This window comes from Rana temporaria, chromosome 2 (genome assembly GCF_905171775.1).
Source record: "Rana temporaria chromosome 2, aRanTem1.1, whole genome shotgun sequence".
Lineage (NCBI taxonomy): Eukaryota > Metazoa > Chordata > Amphibia > Anura > Ranidae > Rana > Rana temporaria.
The window spans coordinates 271,114,087-271,137,787 of record NC_053490.1 but is presented as its reverse complement, the minus strand read 5'-3'; the positions used below and the strand labels follow the sequence as shown (position 1 = coordinate 271,137,787).

The 23,701-nt window shown below is 44.7% G+C and overlaps 1 protein-coding gene across 1 annotated transcript; it reads left to right on the top strand.

Moving 5' to 3' along the window:
- The first annotated feature begins 14,437 nt into the window (after window positions 1-14,437).
- Window positions 14,438-23,284, top strand: MYCL (MYCL proto-oncogene, bHLH transcription factor). The gene is made up of 3 exons (XM_040336971.1): window positions 14,438-14,536; window positions 15,700-16,178; window positions 21,114-23,284. Exons 1-3 carry the CDS (start codon window positions 14,472-14,474, stop codon window positions 21,680-21,682), a joined length of 1,113 nt encoding a protein of 370 aa, XP_040192905.1. The 5' UTR covers window positions 14,438-14,471; the 3' UTR covers window positions 21,683-23,284.
- Window positions 23,285-23,701: the final 417 nt, after the last annotated feature.

Sequence of the window (23,701 nt, the reverse complement as noted above, 5' to 3'; positions counted from 1 at the left end):
TCCAGGCACACGCCCTGAAGACAAAAATCAGAAGCTCGGTTGCCCAACAATCTGATCGTTTGTACCTTTAGAGGCATAGTTTAGGCTTGGTTCACACTGGCGCGTTGCGGGAAACCCTGCGAATTCCTGTGCAGGTTCCCGCATCGCACCTGAATCGCAGGCAGTTCACACTGACCTCTGCGAACCACTGTGGCTCTCAATGTAAATTTAATGGCACCCTCAAATCGGTTCACAGGTCGCAGTGTAAACTGTTAAATAGTACAGGAATTGGATCGCATGGGTGTGAACACCCATCCGATCTGATTCCAGTGCGGACCAAAAAACGGGTACGGCACCATTTTGTTGCAAATACGATGCAATTTCAGCTGTACAGTTTGTATGGCTAAATTTGCATCGCATGTGATGTACACAGCAATGCAGTGCAAATTTTATGCGATGTCTGACATTGCACTAGTGTGAACCCAGCCTAAGGCCCCTTTCACATTGGAGCGGGAGCCGGGGTGGCGGTATAGCGGCGCTAAAAATAGTGGCGCTATCCCGCCGGGATTGCCGCAGGAATCAGCCGCTAGCGGTGCGGTATTAACCCCGCTAGCGGCGGATAAAGGGTTAATACCGCCCGCAATGCGCCTCTGCAGAGGCGCATTGCGGGCGGTATTGCCGCGGTTTCCCATTGTTTTAAATGGGAAGGAGCGGTGAAGGCGCGGTATGCACACCGCTCCTCTCACCGCTCCAAAGATGCTATTGACAGGAGATTTTTTTCTCTCCCGCCAGCGCATCGCCTCCGGCTTTCACATTGAGTAGGCAGTGAAGGAGTTTTTCAGGCTGTATAGCAGCGCTATTTTTAGCGCTGTACCGCCTGAAAAACTCCTAAGTGTGAAAGGTGTCTGAGCCCAGGTTCACACTGGGTACGATTTCCTTCGATTTGAGATGCGATTTCACATGTGAAATCGCATCTCAAATCGGCGGCATTTGCCGCCAATTGTCGGCAATGACACTGTCCTAATCGGTGCGACGCCGCATCTGCGGCGCTGCACCGATTTCAAAAAGTAGTTCCTGTACTACTTTTTGCTATTTCGGGCCGCGATTTACATAGACATCTGTGCAGAAACCTGCACAGATGTCTCTTAAATCGCGGCCGAAATCGGGACTGCCGGCGGGAGTGAAATCGTGCGAGTTCAGCTGAACTTGCACGGCTTCACTCCCGCAGCCCAGTGTGAACCAGGGCTAAAGCTCAGAGGTTAGAGGCAGGAAAAAAAATCCTTTTCGGGCAAAAAAAAACAAAAAACGCTAAATGCTCCTAAACGCCTTTACAAAAAGCGTGTTTTTTTTTGCCATAAGCCAGTGTACATGGACTCTTATATTTCCTTGCCCACTGCCGAATGTTACTGAGCTGTATCTGACTGTATTTGTCTTTATGTCTTGTTTGACATTTCCTGTTTTTTTTTTATGGGAAAATAAATATAATTTGAGTAAAATAAAATATATATGAAGTTCCACTATGCTAAAACCATCTTTTTCTATGTGATAGAGGTTTATTTCTTACGTGCTGATAAATTGACACATTCTCTGTTATTCGGTTGGGATCAGACGTTATAGTTAGCAGTGGGTGGCACTTCATGAAACAATTAGTAACAATCCATGCAAATGTTCCAATGTAAGTGAAAAGTACCTTCCCCCCGCTATACACCCCAAGGGTCATTCCAGGATTTTATGTGAAAAGGGACATTACCTCTTTGTTGTATAGTAGGATGAATGCAAAGGGGGATCAACTGGGTGTGTGGGGGGATGGGATTAAGCAGCTGTCTTGATCTTCCACAGGAATCTTCCCTATTCATCTGAGGACAGCTTTGGTACATTGCCTAGCCAATAAATCTGTTTTTTTTTTCTCAGACACCTTAATAAAACATTTACCCTATCTCATAATCTGTCGCTCACAATGCATTAGCATGGATTTCATAGAATGAAAGGGATGCATATGACGCCAATGCAACTGTGTGTGATGGGGACTGCGGAGAATGAAATCTTAACAAAGAGTTTTACAGAACAATGAAAGAGAAGACTTACCAGGTGACCATATACGTAACAATCTCATCAAAAGACTCTTCACAGAAATCGTACAATGAGATCGCGTCTAGGAACCATCGAAAAAAAAGACACATACATGGTCGTTGATCGATTTTGAGCAAAAACAACTGGATTTCATCGAATTTATTCTGAGCGGTTTGGACAGAAAATCCAATCATAGGAAAATAGTTTGCCATGATCATTAAAGCGGGAGTTCACCCGAATTTTTTTTTTTAACATTAGATTGAGGCTAATTAAGGGGAGCAGAAACGGGTATTTTTTTTTAAATCAATGGCGTACTTACCGTTGTAGAGATAGATGTTCTCCGTGGCTTCCGGGTATGGTCTGCGGGACTGTGCATTCCTATTTGATTGACACTCTTCCGACGGTCGCATAGAGCGCGTCACCAGTTGCCGAAAGAAGCCGAACGTCGGTGCGGCTCTATACGGCGCCTGCGCACCGACGTTCGGCTACTTTCGGAAACTCGTGACGCGCTCTATGCGACGGTCGGAAGGTTGTCAATCAAATAGGAACGCCCAGTCCCGCAGCCCATACCCAGAAGCGGCGGGAGAACATCGATCTCTACAACAGTAAGTACGGCATTGGTTTTAAAAAAAATACCCGTTTCTTTTTATTTTGTATGGAATGTTATTTTTAGCCTAAATCTAATGTTAAAAATTCATTTTTTGGGTGAACCTCCACTTTAAGCGTTTGTTGCATAGAACAATCTTTTCAATTGTACTTGTTTTTTTTTTTTCCCCAGACAGTAAATCGATTAGCGATATGAATGTATATAAAATTGTTCAGTCTATGGCCGCTATTATATAGGACAAATCTTTGGCGTATGTATAAGATACACAAATATATAGCTGTGGAGTGCTGATTTGTGTGAACCACTTGGAAAATGATGTCACGCTTTTTCAAGGCAGGAACTGTCAAATCTTAATTAATGAACATTGGGGGTTATTTGCGAAATTGCACTTGGAAGTGCAGTCGCTGTAGATCCGAGGGGTAGATCTGAAATGAGGGGAAGCTCTGCTGGTTTTATTATCCAATCACGTGCAAGCTAAAATTCTGTTTTTTATTTTCCTTGCATGTCGCCGTCTGATCTACAGCAACTGCACTTCCAAGTGCACTTTCAGTGCAATTTCAAGTGCACTTTGCACTTGTAGTGCAAAGTGGATTTTCCTTTAGTAAATAACCCCCAATGTCTCAGTTCTACAAGTGTCAGACATCATAGATTAATATTATGCCTTTCATATCGTTTTCAAATATGTCATGCTTAGACTTTAAAGTGAACCTGTCACAAGCCTAATGCAACAGCTGTTCCCTTAGTAGCGCTCGGTGTTCTGAAAATCCCACAGCTGCTGTTCTGTTTCTGATTTCTTAAAAGGGAATTTACTATTAGGCTAAATTGCTGCCTGCTGGAAGATGCCCATTGTCTGTCTTACAAGCTGCATGCTAGTAGCAATGCACCCACATTGATGCTGACTTCAGGATTTTGTTAGAAACGTTTCACTTTAGGAACGTTTTCTCGACTCTTTAATTGATAGTGGATCAAATCAACGTTTGCATTGATGAGAACGTTTTCTTGGACCTTAACCACTTCCTGACGGCCGTACGACTTTATACGGCCGCAGTGTGGATCTTAATTGCCGGGAGGCCGTCTATATACGGCCTCCAGCCACTGGGGGGCGCACGAGCGCCGGCGGCGCGCGCATGCCCGCCGCATCACTGAGATGCCGATCGGCGGTTACAGAGACAAGGACGGGGATCTGTGTGTGTAAACACACAGATCCACGTCCTGTCAGGGAGAGAGGAGACCGATCTGTGTCCCTTGTACATAGGGACACAGATCGGTCACCTCCCCCAGTCAGTCCTCTTCCCCCACAGTCAGAAACACTATGCAGGGCACACATTTAACCCCCTAGTGTTAACCCCTTCAATGCCAGTCACATTTATACAGTAATTAGTGCATATTTATAGCACTGATCGCAGTATAAATGTGAATGGTGTCAAAAGTGTCCGATGTGTCCGCCATAATGTCGCAGTGCCGATAAAAATCACAGATCACCGCCATTACTAGTAAAAAAAAAAAAATAACAAAAAATAATAATTATGTCAACTATTTTGTAGGCGCTATAACTTTTGCGCAAACCATTCGCTTATTTTTTTTTTTTTTACCAAAAATATGTAGAAGAATACGTATCGGCTTAGACTGAGAAAAAAAAATGTTTTTTAAAAAAAAAAAAAATGGACTATTTATTATAGCAACAAGTAAAAAATATTGTTTTTTTTTTTCAAAATTTCGTTTTTTTTTTGTTTATAACGCAAAAAATAAAAACCGCAGAGGTTATCAAATACCGCCAAAAGAAAGCTCTACTTGTGGGGGAAAAAGGACGTCAATTTTGTTTGGGAGCCACGTCGCATGACTGCGCAATTGTCAGTTAAAGCAACGCAGTGCCGGAAGCTGAAATGTCATCTGGGCAGGAGGGGGGTATATGTGCCCAGTAGTGGTTAAAGAAGGGGACATACCCCGAAAGCTTGTCCTGAAAAATTGTATGTTAGTGCAAATAAAAAAAAGTATCTCTTTTTCTCTTTCTCATATGAACAAATCTCTAACGGTGAATGTGGTATTTATTCGGTAGAGTCCACTTGTTACAAGATCAAATGTTAAAAGGAAATAAAAATTTGAAGTACTTTCAAATTACATTTATTAACCACCATTAACTGGGCACTTTTACCCCCTTCCTGCCCAGGCAAATTTTTCGCTGTCACACTTTAATTGACAATTGCTCGGTCATGCAACACTGTACCCATATGAAATATTTATAATTTTTTTTCAGACAGAGCTTTCATTTGGTGGTATTTAATCACCATTGGGGTTTAAATTTTTGCAAAACAAGCGAAAAAAAAAAAAAAAAATTCTTAGCTTTGGTTATAACATTTTGCAAATAAGTAATTGTTCTTCATCACTGATGTGCGCTGATAAACTGCACTGATAACCTGCACTGATGAGTCACTGATAAGCTGCACTGATAAGTCACTGGTAATCAGGGCACTGATGGTCAGTGTCCTGATTATCAGTGTAAACAATGTACTGTGAGGCTTTACACTGGTGCGTGCAAAACACCACATGTGATTCTCACAAGAATCACACCACATTCCTGTGCACATCACATCACAATATCTGTGCCGTGGGATTTGAGCCATACATTTTGTATGGCTCAAATCATATTACATCTGTACCAAAATGGTGCAGGACCCTTTTTTTGTGTGTTCACACCCATGCATTGCGATTCTGCCAATCGCGCTGCTTTTGCGATTCTGTTTTGAGGTGTCATTAATCTAACATTGACACTTGCAGCAGATCGCATGGACGCCGTGGGATTGCCTTGCAGCGCACTGCGATGTGGGGTAACGCAGCAAATGTTTTGCGTTTTCCGCATCGCATCACTGTGGACCAGGGCTCAGCCATGCTGATTATCGGATTTCCTTTCCTCCCACGTAGATTATCAAGGTTATTTATGAAAGGCAAATCCACTTTGCACTACAAAAGCACTGAAATCCGAGGGGGACATGCAAAGAAGATAAAAAATGTCAGTTTAGCTTGGACATGATTGGATGATAAAATCAGCAGAGCTTCCCCTCATTTCAGATCTACCCCTCAGATTTACAGCGACTGCACTTCCAAGTGCACTAGTAGTGCAAAGTGCATTTGCCTTTCGTAAATAACCCCCATTGTGTAAGGAAAAGACTTCCGATAGCTAGCAAGTCTGTTTACATGTGACTATCTGTGATTGGACACAGCTGATTACATGGTAATGGGCCATTCTGATTGGCCCTTTACCACAATCTGTAATCGGCTATGTCCAAAGGACACAGTGGTTACAGAGCACGCCTGATGCCCGACTCTGGAAGGACATCCATGGACGCCCTCCCAGAACTGGAGAGCTGCACTGTATCTGTCTTTCGGCTATAAGGCTGGCGGAAAGAGAATCTTTGGCCTGTTTGCAAAAAAATTAAAGTCAGCAGCTACAAATACCATAACTGATAACTTGTAATAAAAGGACACTTACCAGTTCAAGGATCCAGTGCTGTCCTCACCCAGACTGGTTCTTTGCCAGTCTTCCGGTCCTTGGTACCAATATGTTTAGCATGGGAAGCCTTATGGCTTTACAGCCAATTTCCCGCTATGCATGTGCAAGCTGCATTGTGAATGGTCCCACAGTACTCTGGGAACGGTAAAGTGTCCAAAGAAGTTGGGGGCGTGGGGGGCCCAAACATCTAAGCGATCTGACTGAAATTGGTAGTGGGTACCTACTAAAACTAGGTATCCACTCTCCGACCCCTCCCAGAAAATAGGGGCATATAGCTGATGTTCCCCTTTAGGGTGATGTTCCGCTTAAAGTCATTAAATGTACTGAGAATTTTCATGCCAATTTTTGTTTGCACGTCCATTTGAAAATGCTCTAGTGTATGGCCAGCCTAAAGCCTCGTACGCACAGTTCGATTGTTGGCCAATCGAGCGTCTGATTTTGTCTTGCATACTAACGTAACGTTACACAATTGTCGTGCCACAAACACTAACGTAGTGACTACGAGGAATTTCAGCCCTTGAGCGCCACCCTTTGGGTCCCTTCTGCTAATTTTGTGTTTGGTGAGCATTGATTCCGAGCATGCATGTTTGTACTTTCGACTTTTGTGTGACAGATTTGTGTACTGACCATACGAAAATCAGACGTGGAGCCGTTGTCCGCCGAAAATTTACTAGCCTGTCATCCATTTGTTGGCCGAAAGTTGGAAAACAAATGTCTAAAGGAGCGCACTAACGGTAAGAATTTAGGACAACAGTCTGTCAACAGACAATCCCCTTCCAACAATCGAAGCGTGTGTACGAGGCTTTAGCTAGTAAATCAGACATTGGCAATCTCCATTATAAGGGTAACCTGTCATGCTAGAAATATTGGTACTGCCATTGCTGATCCCCTTGTAAAATTCAATTGTCTGTCTATGATGTTGACCTTCTGGCTTTCATACTTTCAATGTCCCTGACCTATAACAAGGGTTGTGACCCCACTCCAGTGCCACTTGCTGCACTCTTCGGGTCGAAACACCAAGAGACAGCTGGGGGAAGTAGTATAATTACAGTACATCAGCAATGACAAAGCTTACACAGTCTGGAATAAATTGCTACGGCAATAGTAGTAGTTCAGACTATTGAGTTGTAGTAATGTGCGCTTTAGACCCCTTTCACACTGGGGCACTTTTCAGGCGATTTAGCACTAAAAATATCGCATGTAAAGCACCTGAAATGCACCTCTCGTACCTCCAAAGTGTGAAAGTCTGAGTGCTTTCACACTGGGGCGGTCCCCTTTGAAGGCGGGAAAAATAGTCCTTTGGGGCAGTGCGGGAGTGGTGTATACATCGCTCCAAAAAAAGCCCTGCTCATTGAAATGAATGGGCAGCGTTGCCACAGTGCCTGCAAAGCACTTTTGCAGCACCGCAACTCGGGCGCTTTTAACTAGGGTTGTCCTGATACCGATACAAGTATCGGTATCGGGACCAATACCAAGCATTTGCCCGAGTACTGGACAGTCAGGGTGATCAGTGCGGTGGGGGAGTTACAAGCACTGATCACCGCTGACTGTCCTTGTATCCTCCTCCATTCCCCCTCCATTTTGCTGCTGTCCCCCTCCGTGCTGCCGCCGTGTCCCCACCTCCTTGCTGCCGCTGTCATGCCCCCCTCCTTGCTGCCGCCGTCATGCCCCCCTCCGTCCTGCTGCCGTGTCCCCCAATGCTGCCGTCATGTCCCCCTTTGTCCTGCTGCCGTGTGTCCCCCCTCCGTCCTGCCGCCGTGTCCCCACTCCTTTCTGCCGCCGTCATGCCCCCCTCCGTGCTGCCGGCGGTGTCCCTACTCCTTTCTGCCGCCGTCATGCCCCCCTCCTTGCTGCCGCCGTGTCCCCCCTCGATCTGTCAGGATGGAGAGTGGCGGAATGTACACTCTTTCTGCCGCCGTCATGCCCCCCTCCGTGCTGCCGGCGGTGTCCCTACTCCTTTCTGCCGCCGTCATGCCCCCCTCCTTGCTGCCGCCGTGTCCCCCCTCGATCTGTCAGGATGGAGAGTGGCGGAATGTACAGAGTCAGTGATCACTGACTCTGTACATTCACATAACTGAAACATTGTAACCTCCTGTGATTACGATGTTTCAGTTTATGAATGGAGAGGAGCCGCTGGCTTCTCTCCTTTCATTTTCAGCGCAGCTGAGTCTGCTGAGAAAGGGACTGGGGAATTTGTGTCCCTAGTCCCTTTCCCTGTCTCAGAGGGGAGATGTCAGAGGTCTGTTAAGACCCCTGATATCTCACCAAAGACCCCCCCCCCCCAACAGGGCTGAAAAAAAAAAGGAATTGCAATAAAAAAAAATAGTGTGAACCCAGCCGCAATTGTTTTTTGCCTCCTTGTAGTTTTTTCTCCTGCACCTCTCCTTTCCTCCTTCTGTTCAATCTCTTTGGAACAAGCAGTGCATGCTAGTTATGGTCATGTTTACTGCCCTATGCACACTACACATCCCATAGTCTCGGAGGGTGCAGGTGGCTAGGTTTCTACATACAGTGGGACCATGAACAATGAACGTAGCCACCCTCTAACACAAGGGGGCACAAGTGCTGGCTACCTGATGTGGCCCGTGACCTCCTGCTCTGGGATGGCGGGTCAGCAAGCACAGAACACTGGTTTCCGACCCGTCATCCCAGTACTAAAGGAAGCACGGCTGCGGAGGGAGCAGGACTGCATAAGCTGATGCTTCCTTCTTCCATGCGTTTCCCGAATCGCATCAGTGTTAAATATTTGTTTATATTATAAAATCACAGTGTATATATGGTTATATCTCTTCTGCGTTGGTTACTAGGCTGCTATCAAGCTGATCCGCAGGTTTAGCAGGTTACCTGCACTAAGCTATAGACTTCTGGTTTTACCTGCAGGTTTGGTGAGCTTTCAGAAAGTGCACTACACCTGTAGAATAAAATAGAAGTCTATGGCAAAGTGCAGCAAACCCGCAGGAGCACTGCGCTTCATCCACAGTGTGGGTAGACTGCAGGCCATCAGTGTGACAGTAGCCTTAGACCCCTTTCACACAGGGGTGTTTTTTCAGGCGCTTTAGCGTTAAAAAAAAAGCGCCTGAAAGAAGCTGCATCTGCAATCCCAATGTGAAAGCCCGAGAGCTTTCACACTGAGGCGCTGCGCTGGCAGGGCGTCAAAAAAAGTCCTGCAAGCAGCTTCTTTGCAGCGTTGAACACACCGCTCCTAAAGCCCCCTTCCCATTGAGGGAGCTTTTTTTAACGCCAAAGCGCCTGAAAAACGCTCCAGTGTGAAAGGGGTCTTAGCTGCGCTTTACCAGCGTTTTTCGGGCACTGGCAGTGTGAAAGGGCTCTGAAAGCACTTTGGATTTCACATTGGGATTGCAGATGAGGCTTCTTTCAGGTGCTTCACAGGCTTTTTTTAAACACCAAAGCGCCTGAAAAACGCCCGAAAAACGCATCAGTATGAAAGGGGCCTAAGGCACATGATCTGTCTGTTTTTCAGGCAGACCCAATCAGACCCTTCATTCACCTCTATGGAGTGGCAGATTTAAACAGACTTATGTCTACTTACACCCGCCTACCTCCAATCCAATCCCCTAAAAAAAAAAAACAGAAGGGGATCCGTTGCCTTCCATCTGGGTGGATCAGATCTGAGGGCCCATAGAGTACAGCGGGTTGTGTGGTCTCAGTGAGTCAGAGAGCAGCAGAGTTAGAAAAAAGTCAGCAGCAGCCCCTGCAAGGACCGCTCACCAGTGTTCGTGTGCGGACATCTTTCCGATCCCTGATTCTTCCAGGGGGCACTTGCCCCCCCCTTGTGGACGCCCATGCTTGTTTGCACCCTTCCCCCCTTCCACTGCCACATTTGGCACTTTTTGTGTTGGGAGTGGGTACCTCGTTTTGACAGGTACCCAATCCCACTTCAGGGTAAGATCACTGCAGCGATCTCTGAGTATTTTGCCCCCCCTCCTTCTCCCCCTACTGCGTTATGGAAAACACACACAGGTCCCAGAAGGCGGCGGGACCATTCAGAAAGTGCAATGCGACTCACACATACGCAGGTTTCCATAAGTGAAGATGCCGGCGTCTGCACCTGAAGCCGATTGAAGAATGTGCTTGGGGTGCTGAAATTGATGGATTTCTGGACAGGTAAGTGTCCTTAAATTGAAAGTCAGCAGCTACAATATTTGTACTTTTCTGCCCAGACTGGAGCTCCCTTTTTGGCCTCTTGCACACTGCAGCTTAAAAAAGCTCAGTAGAGCTTTTTTTTTTTTTACTGAGCTAAAATAAAGCCCATGAATTGTAATGTGCCTATGCACGCAGGCGCGTAAATAAGCGCCATGTATTCTTCAGTAAAAATAAATACATTTTTGGTCAGTAATTTACGCCTCATGCATGCAAATGCACACACTTAGACCCCTTTCACACTGAGGAGTTTTTCAGGCGGTACAGCACTAAAAATAGCGCTGTTATACCGCCTGAAAAACACCTGCACTGCATACTCAATGTGAAAGCCTGAGGGCTTTCACACTGAGGCGATGCGCTGGCAGGAGAGAAAAAAATCTCCTGTCAGCAGCATCTTTGGAGCGGTGAGAGGAGCGGCGTGTATACCGCTCCTTCCCATTTAAAACAATGGGAAACCGCGGCAATACCGCCCGCAATGCGCCTCTGCAGAGGCGCATTGCGGGCGGTATTAACCCTTTATCGGCCGCTAGCAGGGGTTAATACAGCACCGCTATCGCCCAAATCCCTCTGCAAATCTGACGGTTTAGCGCCACTATTTTTAGCATCGCTATAACACCACCGCGCCTCCCGCCCCAGTGTGAAAGGCGCCTTAAACACAATCACGCACATTCGACCATTAACCTATTTGGGGAGATAAACTAACACTGGAATACTCAGAATCTGATGCAGCTGTACATGGTAACCAATCAGCTTTTTACGTCAGCTTGTTCAATTAAGCTTTGACAATAATGCCGCGTACACACGACCGTTTTTCGGATTCTAAAAAATGACATGTTTTTTTTACGTCGTTAAAAAACTATTGTGTGTGGGCTTCAGAGCATTTTTCGGGTTCTAAAAAATGGGCACATTTTTTTTCGAACATGCTCTATTTTTTCACGACGTTTTTAACGTTGTCGTTTTTTCGTGTCGTAAAAAATGGTCGTGTGTGGGCTTTAACGATGTGAAAAACCCGCGCATGCTCAGAAGCAGGAGACAGGAGCGCTCCTTCTGGTAAAACTACCGTTCGTAATGGAGTAAGCACATTCATCACGCTGTAACAGACAGAAAAGCGCGAATCGTCTTTTACTAACACGAAATCAGCTAAAGGGTGACGTCATCCGAATGGAACTTCCCCTTTATAGTGCCGTCGTACGTGTTGTACGTCACCGCGCTTTGCTAGAGCATTTTTTATTTCACGATCGTGTATGGGCAACGTCGTTTTAATGATCAAGTTGAAAAAAAACATTGTTTTTTCTAGAGCCTGAAAAACTTTGTTTTTTACAACCCGAAAAATGATTGTGTGTATGCGGCATAAGACCCGGTTCACACAGGGGCGGCACGACTTTGGGGGCGACTCGGCAAGGCGATCTCAAGACGACTTCAGAGGCGACTTGCAAATTTACCCCAAAGTCATGGAAGAACCTTTTTCTAAGAGACTTGAGTCGCTCCTATTAGAACGGTTCCATTGAACAGAGCGGAGCGCGACTTGTCAGGCGGCTGAGTCGTCTGATGAGTCCCCCCTGTGTGAACCAGCTCTAAGGCTAGTTTCACATTGTAACAATTTGTCATAAGATGTGAGAGATCAAATCGCAATGAGCTGCAGCCTATTGGCGGCAATGGCACTGTTCTAATCGGTGCAACACTGATTTTGCAGTGCCGCACCGATTTGCAAAAGTCGTTTTTGCTCTACGTTTGCAGATTTTAGGTGCGACTTCAATAGACATCTATACATGAGGTCACACAGATGTCTATCAAGTAGCACCTAAAATGGCACTGACCTTGCTACTTTGAAATCGTGCTACTTCAAGTGAAGTAGCGCGATTTCAAAGTAGCATCAATATGAACCAGGGCTAAAACCCAGAAGCCAATTTGTTTCTATCCAGAGCTGCACCAGATTTTGCACTCTCCAATTTTAGTAAATCTCCCCAATTATGAACTTGAGAGTACGTTTGCGCTCATGCATGCGAAAATACATACAAAAAAAAAAGTGGCAGCACCCGACAGCCAATGGAAACATTGCTGGACTCCAGGACAGGAAATGTGGGGGTACACACTATAATAAAATCAGGAGAACGTTCATCCCAATTTTTCTTGATGTTTCACAGCAAATCGGAACTGATAAAAGAAAATTTGTACGAAAAGTTTTCCGAATATTCTCGTACACGACAAAAGCTTTTTTGTTGTTTCTAATCATGCGCAGTCTTTCTTTTCTGCCTTTGCTTGTATGAAAACGAAAATGGTTTGTTCTGTTCCCGTACGAAATATAATTTTGGAGACTGTCCCTTTCGGGAATTTTCGGCCGAAATTTCAGAATCGGCTTTGTGTACACACTATACCAAAATTGTCCGAAAATCCTTTGTTCGCCCAATTTTCTTATTGCGTATAAATATTACTACTACTCAGGGGTCAAGTCCTGGGAAAAAAAGTGTGGGAACTCCCACCAAAGATCCACTCCCCCACCAAAAAAAATAATAAAATGATACGCTCATATGCATAATTACTAAACTGCATTTTTTTTTTATTCGATCCACTGTACCTTTGTAATCCTTTATGTTACTGGCCGCTTCCTGTATATGGATTCATCGGGTAGTGTGCGGGTATTCCGTCACTTCCTCGATGCCTTCCTTTAAGCAAGTTCTTCATAAATCCCGCGATAACTCGCTGCAGACCTCCGCAATGTCTCCTGGGAACAATGACAAAAGCTCCCAAGAGACATTGCAGCATCGAGGAAGTGACGGAATACCCGCACACTACCCGATGAATCCATATACAGGAAGCGGCCAGTAACATAAAGGATTACAAAGGTTCGCCTGCACCTGACAGTGAGTCGAGCTGGGCATCACCGCTTAGTGAAGGATTGGCTTGGGCGGCTCGGCTGCTCTAAGTCCTGCAAAGGGAACTGCGTTCCTGCTGTAAAAAAAGTGCAGGAACTCCGTTCCCACGCGTTCCCGCAGGACTTGAGCCCTGCTACTACTACTATTAAAAGTCAGCAGCTAGAGTAGCTGCTGACTGAATTCTTGGAAGAGGGGGTCGGAACATCGCTTTAAAGCGGAGGTTCACCCTATAATACAACTTTCTACCATGCCATCCAGCATACAAGCGTCAGCTACAGTATGCCTTTATTTTTAGCGCTGTACTTACAGTTTAATCCATTAGTTTCGTTTCAGGCTCCCCGCGGGGAGTAGGCGTTCCTATGAAGAGGGGAACATGATTGACGGCCGGCTATGGCGCATCACGCTTCCCGAAAATAGCCGGAGTAGGACTCGGCTCTTCACGGCGCTATATGCCGCCTGCGCACAGACTAGGAGCTGACTGCGCAGGCGCCGTGAAGAGCCAAGTCCTATTTCGGCTATTTTCGGGAAGCGTGATGCGCCATAGCCGGCCGTCAATCATGTTCCCCTCTTCATAGGAACGCCTACTCCCCGCGGGAGTCTGAAACTTAACTAATGAATTAAACTGTGAGTACAGCTAAAAAAATAGAAATAAAGGCATACTGTAGCTGACGCTAGTATGCTGGATAGCATGGTAGACAATTTTTTTTTTTTTAGGGTGAACCCCCGCTTTAAGTGGCCTTTGCTCTTCAAAAGGTGCTCTACCAGGAAGACAGATCACTGCAGCAGCAAAAGGGGAGATTTGGCTGAGAGCAAATGAAGGGATTTTCTGAGGTAGGAATACATACTGGAAAGGACTAACAGACTTTAGTGTCACTTTGGCAAGCCCAAAGAATCTGCAGAGGTGTGAGCATTGATTTTCTCCTGCCCCAGACAGCAATGTGATCAATAAGTGGGACAGTAACTGATGTCTGTAATGTCTCCCATTGCAGAGGAGAGGGATGTTAGTAGAGTGCTGCGAGGTGAGGGCTGTGAGGTGAATTCTGTGAGGAGAATGCTGTGAGGAGAGTGGCGGTGCCTTGTTTTGGACTGGTCTGAGGCAGGCAGTTAGCAGAGCTTTGTCTCCCAGCTTCCTGTCAGCACACACAATAACAGTCTGCCTGAACAATGTGGCCCACAGCCTCCGCCCTCCTCACAGCCGTCTGTGCACTTGTGCAGCACCGGCTTTCCCGGGCCACGCCCATCACGGGGAGGGGCCAACAAAGCTCATATAACAATGTGGGGGAACAATGAACCGGGTCAGACTCAGCGTGTCCAAGAGAGCGTGCGGGGACGCCGGGGGTAAGAGAGGGCACTGGGTGCGGGCTGATGGGCACATTAGTCTCTAGGGAAGGGAAAAGTCTTGCGTAATCATAGACACTTACATTTGGAAGCTTGGGCTAGGCATGCTCTGCAGTCTGCACAGTTCTGAGCACTATACAAGGAACTTTCATTGTGTTTGACAGCTCTGTGCGAACCTACAACGTGACATCTCTTCTTCCTTCTCTCCTAAATTATGGATCCAATTGTAAACAAGGGGATCACTTGTCTCTTTTACCCCATTGTAGTATTTGCACCAAGACAGCCTGATTGTCCTAGACAGGCTCCTACAATTGCCATCAGCCCCATAGCTGGTGGGCATCTACTAAATCATACACTATACAATCTGCTTTAGATCTGCCACACTATCTAGTGCAAGGGTCTGCCTGATTGGATAGAAATGCAATATAGGCTTTGTCTTAGTCTAGATTTAGTAAGTCTTAAGGATGGCCATACACTATTTGCATTAGATCTGCTATCCACCATGTAGCGCAAAGGTTTTGCCTAATTGGGTAGCAATGCAGGCTGTCATCTTACTATAGTTTAGGTAAGTTGAAGACTGGCCACACACTGTACAATCTGCCACCAATCGTATAGAGCTTTGATGCCCTTTAAATGCTTTAAGCTCTCATTACAATGGCACATTTTAAAGGCCATCAGATTGCATGCTGACCTTTAAGGCAATCAGATTGTACAGTGTATGGCCAGCGTAAGGCTCCACTTTTTCTGAGTACTCAAAAACGGTTTCCCCTCCAATCAAAGTCCTAAACTAGTTCTAGTTTTACCTGTTCCATTAAAGTGAATGGCAATTGTTTACCAGGGTGGTTCCCTGTCTCCAGCCTTGAGCATGTGTCTATATGGAGTAGGTCATCCCTAGATGCCTTCTTGCATTGTTCTCAGGTTTTCCTAAAAAGCTCTGTTGCCCAATAGGCTTCATTAGCACAATAATCCAGCCAATGTTTATTCTTGCCTCTAGATTAGGAGGGGTGGTAAATATTTGCCTCCTGCTTCACCCAAATAAAAGGCTCGCCTGTCCCACAATCGTCTAACGTTTAAAATCAATGCTCTATATTCCCTGATTGACTGAACACGTGTGTCTGCGAATGACAGCACTAAAATGACAGTACCGTTTTTGTTTTTTCTAGGACAATGGATCTTGGGTGTTACAGCACACACTATTTCTACGATGAGGATCTGAAGGAGGACTTCTATCGCTATATTGCTCCCAGCGAAGATATCTGGAAGAAGTTTGAGCTTGTACCTGGCTGCTCTCCATCCAATGCAGGATGTCTGGGGGGGAGTGGTACTGACTGGGGATCCGAGATCATGGATTTAGGATGGGAGTCCCCTGTGAAGCTCTCCAAGCTCAGCTCTGTAGTTCTTTTGAGGGACTGTATGTGGAGTGGCTTCTCAACCCGTGAACACCTGGAAAAAGTAATCAATGAACGTATTTCAAGTGGCACTTCTTCAAAGCCGACAAGTTCTCCAAAAACGGTTCCAGAGCCTGAAATCACAGAGACTGAGAGTGGCCCTGCAGAGCCAGCAACACCAGAAGTTATTGTACCGACAGTCCATCCTGAAAAGATTGCCAATTCGTCTGGATCGGAGAATACCAGTGACTCTGGTAAGAACATATACAATGATAGTGCATCTTCAGTAGATGGTGACTGTATTGTCCTGCTGCACATCCTTTAAGAACCCTGCATGGAAGTTGGGCTACTTTGTCCCACTTGCCATATTTGATAAGCTGGCGATGGCCCTTATCTCAGTCCTTGCCAAGCTATCAAATATTTGCCATTGTGCTGATTATACGCTAAGAATGGATGACAGTGGGAGAATTTGGACAAGGACAACCTAACTGCAGCTTAGAAGAGTGAAGGGTTTTTGCATTTTTATTGCATGTGAAGGACTGATTGGAAAGTAATAAAGTATCCTGGTTAATCGCTATATTGTTACCAAGTATGTGCAAGTGTTTAGAAGGTTTATATGTTGGTTGTGGCTTCCCCCCTCTATAGCACGTGTCTATGGGTTGGTTGTGGCTTTCCCCCCTCTATAGCACGTGTCTATGGGTTGGTTGTGACTTCCCCCCCCTCTATAGCGCGTCTATAGGTTACATGTGTGTCTCCCCCTCTATATAGCACATGTCTATAGGTTGCAAGTGGCTCCCCCCTCTATATAGCACATGTCTACAGGTGACATGTGGCTCCCCCCTCTATATAGCACATGTCTACAGGTGACATGTGGCTCCCCCCTCTATATAGCACATGTCTATAGGTTACACGTGGCTCCCCCTCTATATAGCACATGTCTATAGGTTATGTGTGACTCCCCACTCTATAGCTCATGTTGTCTACTCTATAGGTTACGTGTGGCTCCCCCTCTTCAGCAATGTCTATAGGTTACGCGTGGCTCCCCCTCTATGGCACGTGTCTATAGGTTACGCGTGGCTCCCCCTCTATGGCACGTGTCTATAGATTACGTGTGACTCCCCCTATATATAGCACGTGTCTATAGGTTGCGTGTGACTCCCCCTATATATAGCACATGTCTATAGGTTGCGTGTGACTCCCCCTATATATAGCACATGTCTATAGGTTGCGTGTGACTCCCCCTATATATATAGCACATGTCTATAGGTTGCGTGTGACTCCCCCTATATATAGCACATGTCGTCTATAGGTTACATGTGGCTCCCCCCTCTATAGCACATGTCTATAGGATGCATGTGGCACCCCCTTCTATAGCACATGTCTATAGGATGCATGTGGCTCCCCCTCTATAGCACATGGTCTAAAAGTTGCATGTGGCTTCCCCCCTATTGGCACATGGTCCATAGGTTGCGTGTGGATTTCCCCTTATAGCACATGGTCTATATAGCACATGGTTCATAGGTTGACTGTGGCTCCCCCTCCCCCGCACATGTTTATAGATCTTCTAAAAGTCTTTGGTTATATACACCAGCAGTGTTCATAACAGGGGTGGAGCAGCAACGTAATAGAAATGCTACTTCCTTCTAACCAACAAGCTGGTACCTGCAGTTTAAACACACCTAGCACTGATGGCAGGTGCAGAGCAGGTAAAGTAGCTTCATTACCTCGCGTTTGATGGCAAACTGTGATTTGCTCTCTAGAGTACATGGGTCTGTTGAAAGAATCACCATGTGTACAGCTACCGAAATAAACTCATCTGGGTTAGAGAAAATAGTTCATTAATTCACGTACCCATTATATGGTTAAATGGATATTTAACACCTGGAATAGCGTCGCTAAGCACAAATTTGGCTTTAATTGATGCAAGATTATTGGGCAGATGAGCATTTTCTAGCTCGGCTATGTATGGACCTTACTGTGCTTGGAATAGTTTCGGTAACCTAGGTCCAGAGATGTAAAGTAGTCTATCTAATGTACAAGTCATGAATGGAGAATTTGGTATGGTCATATGTATGTAGCTTTTGTATTGAATGTAGTTTTCCAGATATTTTCCGTTATGAATGGAGGGGAAACTGGTATGGGTGTATGTAGCTGTGTTCCTAAATCTTCCCGATATTTGCTCTGCTATGAATGGGGGGGAGGAACTTGGTATGGTGTTATGTATGTAGCTGTTTTAATTACATTTGCCAGATACTTGCTCTGTCTTATGAATGGAGGGGAAATTGGTATGGGTGTATGTATCTGTTCCTTTTAAATAACTAGCCAGATACTTGTTCTGTTATGAAAGGGGGGGGGGGTTGGCATGGGTGTATGACCTAGTGAATGATTTACCAGATACTTGCTCTGTGTTCTGAATGGGGGGAAAATTGGTATGGGTGTATGTTCTATTTGAATATTTTGCCAGATACTTGCTGTGTTCTGAATGGGGGGGGGGGGGGGGGTTGGTATGGGTGGTATGACTGTTGAATAATTTGCCAGATATTTGTTCTGTGTCAATTGGTTGGTATGGGTGTGTGACCTAGTGCCAGATACTTGCTCTGTTATGAATGGAGTGGGGGTTGGTATGGGTGTATGACTGTTCTATTTGAATAATTTGCCAGATACTTGCTCTGTGTTCTGAATGGGGGGAGAATTGGTATGGGTGCATGTTCTAGTTGAATATTTTGCCAGATATTTGCTCTGTTATGAATGATGGGGGGATTGGTATGGGTGTGTGTATTCTTTTAAATAACTAGCCAGATACTTGCTCCGTTATGAATGGAGGGGGGATTAATATGGGTGTGTGTGTATTCTCTTAAATAATTTGCCAGATACTTGCTCTGTTATGAAAGGGGGGGATTGGCATGGGTGTATGACCTAGTGAATAATTTACCAGATACTTGCTCTGTGTTATGGGGGTTGGTATGGGTGTGTGACCTAGTGAATATTTTGCCAGATACTTGCTCTGTGTTCTGAATGGGGGGAGAATTGGTATGGGTGTATGTTCTATTTGAATATTTTGCCAGATATTTGCTCTGTTATGAATGGGGGGGAGTGGTATGGGTGGCATGACTGTTGAATAATTTGCCAGATACGTGCTCTGTTATGAAAGGGGGGGATTGACATGGGTGTATGACCTAGTGAATAATTTACCAGTTACTTGCTCTGTGTTATGGGGGGTGGTATGGGTGTGTGACCTAGTGAATATTTTGCCAGATACTTGCTCTGTTCTGAATGGGGGGAGAATTGGTATGGGTGTATGTTCTAGTTGAATATTTTGCCAGATATTTGCTCTGTTATGAATGGGGGGGAATGGTATGGGTGGGATGACTGTTGAATAATTTGCCAGATACTTGCTCTGTTATGAATGGCGGGGGGTTGCTATGGGTGTATGACTGTTCTGTTTGAATAATTGGCCAGATTCTTGCTCTGTGTATGGCAAATGTCTAAAGTACGGTTTTATGGATCTGAATGGACTTGATTTGCATTCTTATCTCTGTAAAGGCTTGCATAACAATTGGAAGTTTACGATTCCTCCTCTGAATAGTTTCCTCTGTGTGCCTGCTTTGTAATGTTGCCTTGTTCAGGGAATGTTTTTTTTTTTTTTGTAAATTCTTAATGCCCAGTTCCTTAGAAGGAAGAGTGGGTTATGAAGACTGTAACAATGAATAATGTTTTATTGTAGAGCACATAGAAGTCAATGTTGGTAAGGTTCAGTGGATGGCAATTGTAGCTGTGCCCCCTCCACCCAACACAAACAGTTACACAATATGCTTTCTGCTGAATGAGGCAGCCACATGGCCAGACAAAAAGCAACAGCTTGCAGTCGGCAGGGGTCAGACACTATCTCCAGCCAATGAGAACGGACCCCAGCGTTTGAACAGAGTATTAAACCAATTGGAGTCCTTAGACATGTGACTAGGATTTATTAATGGGGAAGTGAGCCTATTTACATAATTCAGTCCTTTTGTAGTGTCTTTTGTATTTAACTGCAGACACCCTTCCCCCTACACCTCACCCATTCATACAGCCCCCTTGCACATGCTGCTAGACTTCTAACACTCCCTTGTTCATTGCCGTGCAGTCCAGCCCTTTGTTTGGCAACACTGCTTGCCCAGTACATGGTGTAGCGTGCTGCAAAGGCATTTTATCATGCATACATGTTTATACACATTGGCTAGTCTTGGGTTCTTGTTTTTTCTTGCAAGCTGTAACAATAAAGTTTACTATATAAATCACACAATAAAACCATGAAAGGGAAGTGCAGGCAAGACCTACTACACCCAGTATTTATATACAATGCAATTATTTCAGCTCTGAACACATTTTTGCAAACTCGGCTTGCTTGTTTAGATAGGCAATGGATCCATTAATCCATAGCCGGTGGACCAGAAACCCCAGTTTGCAAGATATCTGCTTAATGTAAAATGAGTTAAGGTAATAAATCTAATGCTTCACGTATTGTTAAGTCTTGGGGGCCTTTCACACGGACGGATAGAATGGCGCTTTTAGCTGCGGATTTTCTTGTTTTCTACCGCAGCTAAAAGCACACAATGCTTTCCTATGGCCCCATTCACACAACGTTTAGCTGCGATTTTGTTGCATTCGGTTTGGTGCGAATAGAAAAAATAGAATTGAATGCGTCCAGGTGCAATTTAGCGCAGCTATATGCACTTAACCGCAGGTAATCGCTGTCTTTTGTGTCAACTGCAGATGGCAGCGTGAGAAAAAAAAGAACAGTAGGCACATCATAATCAAAAAAAAATACAAAGGGTTGCTATGGAAATGACTACCGCAGCTAAACGCGGCCACATGTAACCACACGTAATCGCAATGTACAAATGCAGCTAATCGCAGTTCCCAGAGGCTTGAATTTCATTGAAAATGTACATGCTTTTAATTGCCGTCCATCTGAAAGGGACCTAAATCTGCTCAGACACATTCGATTCAGTCTTTAGCTTTTATTCAGCAATCCTGTAACAGGATGCAGACTGCTGTTTAGAGATCACTCTGAAGGGAGAACCTACAAATCGTGTATGACAGTCATCCAAATTTGGAAAGGCAAGCATGTTGAATATGTAAAAGTCGCTAATTTTGTCTTTAGCCTGTCTCAGTTTACTAATCCTATTTTTTTGCTTCTTTTGCTCTAGAGGAGGATGAGATTGATGTGGTGACTGTGGAAAAGAGGAATTCTTATCGTGGCCGTCAACCTGTTACCATCACGGTTCGCGCTGACCCACTGGATACTGCCACAAAACTTTTTCACATCTCTATCCACCAACAGCAACATAACTATGCGGCACGACTTCCTCCAGAACCCAGCCCTACCTCTCCTCCCCCACCTTCTCCATCCCCTTCTGTGGAAGAGGAGCCTGGAGAAATAAGCTGCTCCTCGGTACAACCCTGCAGTCCACTTGACTTGGGGTCCCCACCACCATCTGGTGGTTCAGACAGTGAGGATCTAGTGAAAAGAAAAAATCACAATTACATGGAACGTAAAAGAAGAAATGATTTGCGTTCTCGGTTCTTGGCCCTTAGAGAGGAAGTACCTGGTCTTGCTCGTGCTTCCAAAACACCTAAAGTAGTAGTGCTGAGCAAAGCAACGCATTATTTGCGAGGCTTGATTAGTGACGAGGAAAGGCTCGTGGTCGAGAAAACGAAGCTTCGATCTCGTCACCAACTACTTTTGAAAAAACTCTCCAAGCTGAAAAGTCGTTGAAATGGACACTCGTTAGAAGTCTGCCTGGCACATTTGCACATTTGAGGGAGTTGTGTCTTGGGATTGCACAGAAGTGAGATTATCACTTTGAGTTGGTGTGCTCTATAGAGCACAAGTGGGGAAAGGGCTTGTCCTGTTTCAGGTGTTTTTTATTTTATTTTGTTTTTTCCCTGGGTCCTCAGGTTATACAAATGATTTTTGTTCTCTCTAGTTGGCAAAAGTTCATTTTTTACTGATGGTTTTCTGCCCACCACAAGACTTTGTGTACAGCTTTCATTTTTATAGGCTGAGCCCGCAGGCAAGAACATGGGGGTAACACCTTGGATTTCTGTGATTCTAGACATTATAATGTAAAGCCCTACTCCAGCCACCTCATTTTTTGTTTTGGAAAGGGTGGGAAAGGGTTACGATTGGTCAGGTTTTTTTATTTTTTTTATTGTGGTCTCTGTCCTCTTTGGGGGAGATTCACTGATTCCTGTCCTGGTGATACCGTGATGCAGAAACTGGCAGTTTCTCTATTGGGGTAATGGACAGCAACAAACCAGTTGTCTTGGTTTAGACCATGTTGAGTTTAACTGCTGTCTTCCTGTCCCAAGACCCATTTCCACTCATTCCAGTCTTGGATTTGTTAGACGGCTGGCAATTTAAAAATGCCAACCGAAGGTCAAACTCGTACCTTGCTCTAGCCAAACTGAAGGTTCTAGCTGGAGATGGGCTCTTACTTTGCATAACCCCTCGTCTAATTATTTCTGTAATGCACTTTATGCACTTGGCATTGCCAGATCTTGTATGGGGCCTTTTGCTTTCCTCTTGCAAAACTGTTTAAATGTTTGTTAGTCAACAAAAAGGGTTCTTATTGAACATCTCTTTAGTGATTCCTTTTGCTGGTAGTAGTGTAATGCTACTAAATGAATCTGCTCATATAAAGTTGTTTAAAGACTACTTGTAGACCAGAAGGACTGCCACATTGTCAAAGAACATTGGGACTGTCTGGTGTGAACCACTCTATACCTCACTCTCGTCACTTTACACTGGTTTGTCTGTTTTTGTGATTGTTTTTGTATTTTTCTTTGAACCTGCTGCTTGCTGGATTTTGTACTGAATGACAAATTTATACTGTATTTTTGTATACCTTTTTTGAGCAAAATTTCAGATTTATTAAATCCCGATGTTGGCAATTTAAATCCAATGACCTCTGCTGTATGTAATTGTCTGTCCTGAATCCTGCCCATCCTGTGCAATGATAAACCAGGGATCCATAGATTCCTTTTCCAGTTAAATGCTCTTGGATATTCATGATTGAACTTTGTTTTGACACTTAAGAATAATCATGAATGTCCCATATGTGACCTATTGATGGAGCACGTTTTTTTTTTTTTTATATAGCACCTGCCTTTTGGCAGATTATCTGTAATGAAGCATGTCATGTAGCAAAGATGCATGGATTTGCATATGATGGGTATAAGGGCACCTCTTGCCTTTAAAAGAACATGGACGCTGCTGTAGTATCTGAAGGTGACAATTGGTAATGTTCAAATGTTTTTTTGTGGCGCAAAATATACACACCACAAACACTAATAAAGCAAAATTTCAACCTGCAAATTGGCTTTGTTTCTATATATTTTTTTTTTTTTAGTAATATTGTTGGTTGCCTTGGCTTGTTTCAATTGCATAAATCATAGGTTAGACACGAGTAATGTAATTTATACTAGACTATATTGCAATAGAACATTCTACACCTCCTGCAGCTTAAATATTTCCAGGAGTGTGATGGAAAGGTGTTCTACTCTACAATCAAGTAACACAATCTGACTTTAACCTCCTTTGTACACTTTGACTTGCTGGATAAACTAGACATAATTGGATTGACAGGGGATGGTAAAGAAAGTATTAGTGGCTGCCCTTCACTACCAGTAACGTTTACATTTTTAATAACCTAAAACCATTTCTACGGTTTGCTTATGTGCAGCAGCTGAATTTTTGTTCCCTTTCCTTGCAAAAGCCCTCATAAATCTGTTT

Coding starts and splice junctions, on each gene's coding strand:
- MYCL (XM_040336971.1), top strand. CDS start 14,472: ATGTGGGGGAACAATGAACCGGGTCAGACTCAGCGTGTCCAAGAGAGC. Junction 14,537..15,699: donor AGCGTGCGGGGACGCCGGGG/GTAAGAGAGGGC, acceptor TGTTTTTTCTAG/GACAATGGATCTTGGGTGTT. Junction 16,179..21,113: donor GGAGAATACCAGTGACTCTG/GTAAGAACATAT, acceptor CTTTTGCTCTAG/AGGAGGATGAGATTGATGTG.